Source organism: Montipora foliosa, chromosome 4 (assembly GCF_036669935.1).
Source record: "Montipora foliosa isolate CH-2021 chromosome 4, ASM3666993v2, whole genome shotgun sequence".
NCBI lineage: Eukaryota > Metazoa > Cnidaria > Anthozoa > Scleractinia > Acroporidae > Montipora > Montipora foliosa.
The window spans coordinates 12,280,690-12,290,689 of NC_090872.1; the positions used below are offsets into that span (position 1 = coordinate 12,280,690).

The 10,000-nt window shown below is 40.2% G+C and overlaps 4 protein-coding genes across 5 annotated transcripts in view; 3 read left to right on the forward strand and 1 right to left on the reverse strand.

Moving 5' to 3' along the window:
- The window catches only part of LOC137999871 (uncharacterized), a 29,339-nt gene that overhangs the window by 16,147 nt on the left and 3,192 nt on the right, over positions 1 to 10,000 (reverse strand). Inside the window, exon 1 of one of the 2 annotated variants that reach the window (XM_068845826.1) lies at positions 2,210 to 2,408. The exons of the other annotated variant lie outside the window; for it this stretch is intronic. Coding sequence (XP_068701927.1) covers positions 2,210 to 2,314 — 105 coding nt within the window. The 5' untranslated portion in view covers positions 2,315 to 2,408. Of the gene's footprint in view, positions 1 to 2,209; positions 2,409 to 10,000 lie in introns of those variants that run through there. 2 annotated transcript variants of the gene reach the window in all.
- On the forward strand, positions 2,671 to 4,169 carry LOC137998979 (cyclo(L-leucyl-L-leucyl) synthase-like). Its single transcript, XM_068844816.1, has 2 exons — positions 2,671 to 2,918; positions 3,033 to 4,169. The coding sequence occupies exons 1-2, from the start codon at positions 2,760 to 2,762 to the stop codon at positions 3,579 to 3,581; spliced, it is 708 nt and encodes a 235-aa protein (XP_068700917.1). The 5' UTR covers positions 2,671 to 2,759; the 3' UTR covers positions 3,582 to 4,169.
- LOC137998980 (uncharacterized) lies at positions 5,287 to 7,252 on the forward strand. Its single transcript, XM_068844817.1, has one exon. The coding sequence runs from the start codon at positions 5,440 to 5,442 to the stop codon at positions 6,733 to 6,735; it is 1,296 nt and encodes a 431-aa protein (XP_068700918.1). The 5' UTR covers positions 5,287 to 5,439; the 3' UTR covers positions 6,736 to 7,252.
- Positions 7,452 to 10,000, forward strand: part of LOC137999873 (cyclo(L-leucyl-L-leucyl) synthase-like) — a 7,316-nt gene continuing 4,767 nt past the window's right edge. Inside the window, exon 1 of the transcript XR_011123023.1 lies at positions 7,452 to 7,890. The gene's annotated coding sequence lies outside the window, so the exon portion shown is untranslated. The remainder of the gene's footprint in view (positions 7,891 to 10,000) is intronic.

Here is a 10,000-nt window from a genome sequence, read left to right on the forward strand (position 1 = left end):
TATGCTCACAGAAAACCACATTGACGAAATGACAGCGAAATGGCTCTCCCAAACACCAAACCAACCGAGAATTCCAGAATTCTATACACTAACAAAGACTCACAAGCCTACACTAGTAGGTAGACCTATAATATCTGGGTGTGACGGCCCTACAGAAATTTCAAGCTTCGTTGACCGCCTCATACAGCCGATAGCGCAACAACAAGAATCTTATCTGAAAGATTCAACAGACTTTATAAACTTCATCGAGAAAACGAAACTGCCAAAGAACGCAATCCTTGTCTCAATGGACGTAACTAACTTATACACAAATATACTTCAAGAGGAAGGGATCACTACTGTATGCAAAGCGTACGAAGACTTCTATCAAAACCATTTACCAATCCCTACTAAGTTTTTGAGGCAAATGCTTCGCCTGATACTTACAGAGAATTCGTTCCAATTCAATGGGCGACATTATTTGCAAACCCACGGACAATGGGAACCAAAATGGCCGTGGTTTTTGCTAATGTTTTCATGGCAAAAATAGAAAAAGGCATTATCAGCAAGAGCAAAATTAAACCGCTAGTTTGGAAGAGATACATTGACGATGTCTTCTGTGTGTGGCACACAAGCGAAGACAATATAGAAAATTTTGTGCAAAGGGCAAACAACTACCACGATACAATCAAATTTACGGCTGAAGTATCAGACTCAAAAATTACATTCTTAGACAAGAAAGTGTACAAAGGCGAGAGATTAAATAGAGAATCCACCCTTGATGTGCAAACACATTACAAACGGACAGAGACCTTTCAATACACGAGTTTTTATTCGTGCCATCCACCAGGCGTTAAGAAAGGATTCATTAAAGGAGAAGCGCTACGCCTCCTAAGAACAAATTCGTCAGTCGTGACGTTTAATAATAACATGCAGAGTTTCAAAACACGAGTTTAAAGAATAGGGGATACCCAAATAAATTTTCAGAAAAATTCCTATCTGAAGTTAACTTCACGGATAGAGAGAGGTCACTTGAAAACAAAAACAACGGCACAGAAAAGAAAATATTGCCTTTTGTTACACAATACCACCCGGCCTTACCTAACCTCAAGAATATATTAATGGGGAAATGGCACCTTATTCAAAACCAACCGTACTTTAGAGAAGTATTTAAGGAGCCACCCATACGATCATATCGCAAAGGAAAGTCGTTAAAAGACACTTTAGTCAGAGCTAAACTGTGAAGGCACAGATTTTAGAATCGTTTGCGAACGGCAGCAGTCGGGCAGGCCCGTCAACACTTTTTCACCAACGATATTTCCTCCGGACATTTCAAATCCAGCCCGGATGAATTTGTAATTTTTGTTTCTGTGATTCCGATTATACTGAATTGGTAGTTAAGTTCATCTAATAGATGGACTTGAAAGTTATCAATGTTTCTTCGCAGGCTTTAAACATGGAAAAACTATAGGGCGAAAAATATTTGCATCCTACTTGTTGCATACTTAAGTTTCTATCGGGGTTTAATTTTGATTCACAAAAGTATTGCGAGACGAGGCTAAAAGTTTAAAGTCCTTATCCAAAAGACATGAAAGTTAAATCATTTGCGCATGAAATCACAAAGGCCGTGCTTTCAGTACTAAGGTATATATTATCTTTTCATAATGCAGACAATTAGACCTTTATCAAGTGGTTGGACAAAACTGAATTTACGGTTCTTTAGGCCCACTAATCTCTCTGTGCAAGTCATTCATGGCCTTGCTGCTTCATCTATCCACCAATAATCAGCTTCGATAATACTCATAGTGTTCCTTTTAGGAGAATAAGATAAAACGATTATTAACCTTCCAATTAATAGTTCGAATGTGCTATCACCGGCGGTGCTGTAGGAAACTCGTGGAACCATCGAAAACATAACATCTCTTCATATATATTTTGGGGTTAATATTCTTCGATTACAAGAATGCGTCATTTTGAGAATTTCAGTCGTAGCAGGACCATGAATTGCCACATGAACCTCGTTTTTCAGTTATAGCCTCCCATAAGTCTATGATAGAGCATCCGAGCAAGTACCCCGGAAGTCATTGGTTCGAATCCTATAAGAAACAGTAGGATTTTTTCCCAGTATTCCCGAGTCACGACCGAATATTACATTTCTCCCTTGATTTACTAAGGGTGACCTAAACTATATCTTTTACTGAAACGTTGAAATTTGACACACTCCACTCACCTGAAGTAGTTTATAGAACAGTGGGCTGAGTAATAGCGTGGACGATATTAAGAACAGTGCAAAAGAATCACACATACTGTCCGGTCTGCCGCGATTTTCCAACATGTTTTGCTAAATGTCGTACACTACTAAGACTGGTCAGTCGTACACGTAGAATGATGACGCTGCCTGCCGAATACCAACGAAAAATTCTTTTCCTCTCAAGGAATTTAACTGATCATAAGGAAATCACGAGATCAAGATTCCAATATAGAAAGCATCGTACCAATTTATGGGGGATTTCCTGGAAAACAGGAAGAGTGTTTCTCTAAAAAGAAGCGTCAGTTAACTCCTGTCAGAATTGCTAATTATTTTCTAATAATAAACAGCTATCATGACTCACGTTAACCAATTAGAAAACAAAAATCTCGTGATTTCGTTGAACAAATAAAAGAAAAGTGGTGTACAATGACCCGAAGAGGGATTGCTGGGGTGTGGATTCCTAAATCATAAATATATTGGATGAATTTGACATCGGTAGAGTAAATTACCTGACCTGTTTCTACGCAGAATGTCGCGCACTGAAATCTCTCAAGCTGTTGTTAATGGAAAGAAATTCCTGCGAAATAGAAGAACACTGCTTCTAGGTATAAGCCCTGGCAATCCGTATTACTATCGTTCGGATGTTTTGGAGCGACTTTTTGAGTTTGCAAGACAGAGTACAGATAAGGTAAGACACCGCCTATTACACTCAACTTTAAATTGTGTTTATCTGGAGTGAGCAAGTTTCCGCGATCGTTTTAATTTACTGTATAAATTAACAACGATTATTGTTACTCTCCAGGTACTCGTCTTCATTCCAGACAAGATATCGGAGCATAATTTTCGGGCGGTAGGATCGAAAAACCCGGAGAAATCGGCTCGTGTCAAAGCCAACCGCTTGAAGAACAAATGCGATGCAGCGATTAAAAGCAGTGGATTTTCTGATGGTTCTTATAGTTATATCAGCTGGACGGAAGAAGTAGAAACGTGTCCGAAATACCTTGAAGCCTACACACGCATCCAGCTGCTGTACCAAGCGAACGAAGGATTTAGAACCGACATCAGCCAGTCCACGGAGATGGCCTTGAGATGCCTCCAAAGAGGCCGAGAAAAAGCTGGAGAAAGCTCCTACAAGGAAAATGAAGACGGGAATGCACTTGATCTACAAGAGGGAGAGAAATATTTATTGAAAGAACTTGCCTTTCTTGAAGCAGTTCCTAAAATTTATGAAAGTTGTCGAGAATTTGTCGTTGTGTACCACCGTTCATGGCCAGTACTAGAAAATTACATGAATGGTGCTTACGACGACAAAGTAAAGCCTTTTCTAGGATTTGTTATCCTTCCTCAATAATTAGCAATGTTACGTCGTTTTCGTTTGTTTTATTTTTATTTTTTCGTTTTTAAGGAATCAGTGTAATTGTTTTTTCTTTGAATGATCTGATACTCTCTGTACATATTCAAATACCTTAAACTTATCATACCTTAAACTGTGCAGCGAAAAAGAATGCGGAGCACGGTGTCGTGAAGCGTTACTCGTGCTGCTTAAGGGAGAGGACGCGTATGGAGTTGTTTTTCGCCGTTCCATTCGATCAGCGACTGCTTCTTCTCTAATTCTCCGTTTCTTTGATATTTACTCATGAAATCGCAAATTCTATGTCAAGAGAGGACGGAATCATTCAATATTGATAAATTTTCAATTAAGGGAGAACACGTGAGATGCATTGTATTCGAACTGCTTATATGAAACATCTAACGTATAAGGGTCTCTTGTTTTATATCTAAAAAGTCGCTAATTTGATTTCTTCCTTATTAAGCTGAAGCAAAATAAATTTTAGGGACAGATTAAACGTTTTGTTTGACCTCATTGTACATCATTTATCAAGGAATCGAACTTGAGTCTTTGCACCAGTTCATTGCCTTTCCTGAAAGTTGACAAATACATGTAAACAAATTCCCGGCTTCATTTTTAAATTTCCTGGAAGCTGTCTGACGCGATATTCCTTCGTTTCCCAAATTTCGCTCAATCTGAACTTTTTTTATTGACCACATGAAGTCAGCCATGTTTGCCTTTTTCCACTTATAATTTTACTTAAAAGCTACCGTTTCGAAGGAAGCTTCTGCGTGCCATTTGTTGGCTCTGTCGAAAATTCACCCATCGACCATCTGAGCTAACATAAACTCGAAATCTCTCAGCTATCAGTCAAAACAGACCCGTTTCTCAGATAAAAGTTGCCGTTTTAGTCCCCCGGCTTAGCTACCAGTCAACAAAAGGTTGTTTCACTTTATGTACAATGTTAAAAGAATTTTTTTATATACATGGAAATCTGAAACTGGTAGAGACGTAGTTTGTTCACTCGAGACTTTAAAAGCACTGATATTATGTGACAAACTTTCTTGGAAAATAATTATTAGTCAGTTTAATTTCCTCTAGTATTTCGTACATTTAAAGATGAATAGGAAATTTAGTTGTTTGGGATCGTATAATGCCGAAAGGGCACTGGAGGGGAACAGAGGAAATTGGAAAGCTGATCGTTAGCCCTTCGTAAGAGCAAACTGTTTGCTCGAAACGTAAATCATGTCATTTGATACAACTGAATTTCTTTGTTTCACTCACTAACCGAAGGTTAGGAGTTGAGGGAATACCTAAAAACCCGCGTGACAAGTTCGCTAGTTTCACACAAACCCTTCTTGCTGAAGGTATGTTTCCGCTTTGCAAAATTTCTCCTTTTTCTTGCTATCGCCTTTTAAGATTTGTTAAAAAACAAAGTTGTGATAAGTTCTTAAATGATATCATACATTACGGGAAAGTTATTTTTGCGTCTCTCTGTTCTTTCTGGGAAATAATTCCCTCCGGATGTTTCCAGAAACAAATATTGTTGATGCAGCAGCGTTGCAGCGTAGTTCCAGTAATCAAATCATTCAGCAGAATTTTTGGAAGACAAGTATAAACTCAATATATATTTTCCGAGAATCAAGGGATCATGTGGCCTGTAGCTTCCGCCCATAATCTGTATTTAATTGGTTGATGTCAGTTGCATCGTGTGGGCGAACTTTCTTACAGGTCATGTGATTCTCGGAAAATATACGCATTTTTCTTTTGCTTTTCAAGCGTTAATGGATATGTGAACAGTCAATTGCAGCTGTATATCGATTCGCACTGAATACAGTTTCTTTCTTGCTTCAGCAGTCATCTATAATTCATCGGCGAAATGTCAATTCCGTGGAAACTCTATTTGACCTGCTGGTTTCTCGGTGCCTCTGTCCAAAGCGCTGTATTTTTTAGCTTTAATGCCGTGGATTACTTTAATTATTTCTTTCCTGAAAACTACAAACCTGAAGTGTACATTGGCGTAGTTGTCGGTGTGGGAGCAACATTGGGCTCGTTCTTAACAGTAACTTTCCAACCCAAGTCGAGCCACTTGACTGTACTGGTCATCACACAGATCATTTCGGCACTGTTGCTGGTCGTTGAAGTAGTTATCGTACCTATCGATGTGATGAAGACACCCGCAAGATTTGGCGTTATCTTGGCTGTCATATTTGCGGCCACTGTTGTACAAAATGTCGGCGGAGGTGCTCTCTACAGTTTTGTTGGCGAGCACTTCCCGAAATTCGGAATCCACGCTGCTCAGTCTGGAGGTGTATGCGCTTTCGCAGCGACTTTTGTGATTCGTTGTATTTCCAAGGGTTCGTTTGAGCACCTTAAAGACAGAGATCGCGGGTTTCGACTCAGCGGTTACTTGTTTGTTGCTTTGGTGGACCTTATAATCCTCTTGGCCTGCTGTTTGTTACCCATTCTGCGGATGTATATCCTCAGGAAGGGGAGGGTAGTCAACACCCTGGAAACCGCCCCACTGATTAGTAAGAAGACGGAATTGATACACGTTTCACGCAAAGAGGTTATACGAAAGAACTGGGCTGCAATCACAACAATTTGCCTTACGCTAGTCATATCCAATTCCTTGTTTCCAGGAATCACTTCACAGTTTCACGGAAACTACAATTGCTCATCCGGTGAACATCCTACCAACACAAACCATAGTACAACACCTCCAATCAAGACCAACGCTCCGAAGACCGGCGACAAGACGGGATGGTTTGTCGTCGTCCTCTTCGGCTGCTATTCCGTAGCAGATGCTATCGGTAAAAACTTGCCCATCTTCGGAATTATCTACAACAAAACTTCAATCCTTTGTAATTGTCTGGTTCAACTTGTCATAGCCATACCGATCTTGTTAATCTACTTTGAGCCATGTTACGCCGGCTTGCAAGAAAACTGGGTGGCTTATCTAACGGTCGGTCTTCTGGGACTCATCAATGGGTACGGCTTATGTGCTGGGATGATGCTTCTGGCTCCTGGAATATCAGGCAACAAACTCGAGGAAAGCCTAGCGACGAACATTGGCTACATGTTTTTGCAGTTAGGAATTCTACTGGGCATGGGCGCAAATGTGTTCCTTGTCGACTACGTTTTTGAAGTCCTTGTGGCTCGGGATAGTCACTAAAATAGCGTTAACTCTTTTACCTTTTTTCTGAGGGCATAGTACTTTTGAGTAGCGACCTCTCATTTAAATTTTGCCGTGAATTAAAAAAATGTTATTGTTAATCAAATATTCCAAACTCAACTCTTCTGACAACTTTGACAGTCTACGAATTTTCATATTTGATAATACATCAAAACGTCGAAAAAAGGTGCTCTTAATATTTCTTATTATATGCCCTAACAAGCCACTAACCGACCGATTGTGAATAGACTGTAAATGAATCATCATATGATATATTATGCCGACAATAACACTTCAAGTGCCGATGAAACCTTACGATAAAGCTTCTGTGTGGAGATTTGAAGGCGAAGGTCGCTAGTTATAGCATAGGCAGCCCAAGCTCCCGTCACTAGAGACAGCCGTTGAGAATTTAACACGTTATAAGACTTTGTACGGGAAATATAATACCCTCGATTATGAAGCCTAAAAAACGCTCAATTTAACGTTCATTCAATAAAATGAATAAAAATGACTCACCTCTGGTATATTCTTGTGCCTTTTGGAGCTTATTGTACCGTTTCGGGAATTCCGTGTTTTCACTGCTTGTAAGATAAAGTCAAAGCTGCACACTAAGATTTCGACCGTAGTCAGGTCAGAGGCGGTTTGCGACTCGAAAATCCATCCCAGCCGCGTACCCGATGAGGTACAGTCATTTCATGTACAACACTTACCCCATCCCCACAGCGGCACTCGTAACCATGGAGCTGTTCGAGAAACCGCTGTGGGGATGGGGTAAGTGTTGTACATAAAATGACTGTACCTCACCTAATCGGGTGGAGTTAATTTGACCTCGGACCCAAGCTCCGTGTCCACTTCGGTTATCAGCAGCTGTTAAATTCATCAGCTATCGTGGAATCGGAAGCAGAAAATGCTCATTTCCAGCCAAGTGCGTGGGGATTTTTGACGACGAAACATTCATCGAGGTTCGCAAATGATGGGGCTTTAGCTTTGCGTGAAAAAATCGCGGCTGGGATGGATTTTCGAGTCTCAAACCGCCTCTGAGCTGACTACGGTCGAAATCTTAGTGTGGGGCCTTGACTTCGTCTTACAACAGTGAAAACACCGAATTCCCGAAACGGTAAAATAAGCTCCAAAAGGCACAAGAATATACCAGACGTGAGTCACTTTTATTCATTTTATTGAATGAACGTTAAATTGAGCGTTTTTTAGGCTTCAAAATCGACGGTATTTTATTTCCCGTACAAAGTCTTATAGATCGTTTTCACTGTCACGCAATAAAAAAATAAGTCGAAAACCATCCAGTGGAAAAAGTCAAGAATTCGTGATGTTGTAGAAGATAAATGAAGAAGACACTTCTCCAAGTTTTAGGCCTGTGCGTTTCCCCAAACTTCAGATATTCGTCGAAATGTTTCGCAGAAATTTACAGAGGCCAGTATGAAAACGCCATGTTGGTGTACATCTGTGGTGCACCAATATGGCGGCCGGAAAATAGTGTCAACATCTGTTACTTACTTTGGCTACCTAGGCGAGTGATCATCTGTACTGAACAAACAGCTATTTACCTAAGCACTTTTCCTAATGCTTTAAATTCTAAAAAGGCTCAAAACCATGAGATAAATATATATTTCTCAATAAACTCGATCGTCGCCTCGTGTCACGCACCGCTATAACTCAGAAATTCAAAATTCTCTGGTTTGCAAACGAAGCACGCTATTGAGCTTTAAAATTGCAAATGGATACAAATTTACCGCCTCTTATGCCTGATGAGGATAAAAACTTTCGTGGCTCTTTAGTTTTGGATTTTTGAAAATGATGACGTCACGTGAAAACGATCTATAAAGCGTTTAAATTGTCAACGGCTGCCAGTAACGCAACACCGCTTGCACTCAAAGGCCATATTCCCACTAGTAATTATTTATTACAGTCTCTCAAGTGACGCGAACTTGGGCTGCCTATGGTTTCAGACGGTTGGCTGACGACCTCCGTCTTCATTGAGCGACATCTAAAACAATACCTCAATAGCACTTATTCAGTGGCACCCACTGACCAATATGTCCATAAATACACTTATAGAAAAATAATAAATCAAGATATTCCAGCCAATAGTTAATAGGTAGGTGGTTAAGGTTCAAAAGTCTGTCCTAGCTTGTATAGGAGATTAGAGTTCTTGCAAATAAAATTTGTGTAGCTCTCCTTTGGATATTTTCTACTTATAAATAAATAAATAAATAAATAAATAAATAAATAGTTTATTCAAACCTATTGCAGTTTTGGCAACTGAATTGCAGGTTAAGTGAGCTAGACACTAATCCAATACACATAATAATAAAATTTATCCAGGCTTAAACTTGATTGTTACAAATCTGCTGAATCTATCAGTCCCTAAGGGGGCGAAGACGATGCTGACCACCAGATCTAAGCGAGTAATGGGCAGGTATATCTATTAATCTGCTGTTTATGAGGGGGTTACAAGGGATGATCTGGCACAATGCCCGCAATGAAGCGAGTGGAAGGCCTGCGCTAGCAAGTGCTATTTCATAACGAACACCAGGCCAGATTATAGACAACGCCTTACGCTGGACATTTTCCAGGGTTGCAGACAGGTACTGTGGAAGTCGAAAAGAAGAAGCATCAATGTGGGAGATTGTGGCACCCAAAGCTGTGAAGCGTAGTTCAGGTTAGAGCGCACAAGGGAGACATAAAGGAGCTTCAGGGAATCCTTCTTGAGTTCACCCGAGCAGTTCCTTTTTGAGAAATCCCAGCATTCTATTTGATTTTGCAACCATTTGAGCAATGTGTGCAGGCCACTTCAAGTCCTTCGAGACAGTGACGCCAAGGTCTTTTGCGGAAGAGACAATTTTAAGTTTCTCATCCATTAACCTATATTACCTTTTGCAGCTTTGCCTTTTTCTCGTTATCCTGAGGTTGCCACATTTAGATGGTTGGAAAAAATGTCATTACCGGTGGGCCAATTTTGCAAGCTATTCAGGTGCATTTTAAATCATTAGCAAACATCGCCAATTTACAATGCTTAATTACTTGAGGCATGTCATTGATGTATAACAGGAACAGAGTTGGTCCCAATAGGGACCCTTGAGGAACACCGGATTTGACAACATTCCAACTGGAGGAGGAACCATTTAGGACATTATACGCTGCATACGACCAGTGAGATAGCTTTCAAACCAGCGCAGAAGAGAACCGTCAATTCGAAACCATTTGAGTTTGGATATAAGCCTTTGATGGCAAACTGAATCAAATGCCT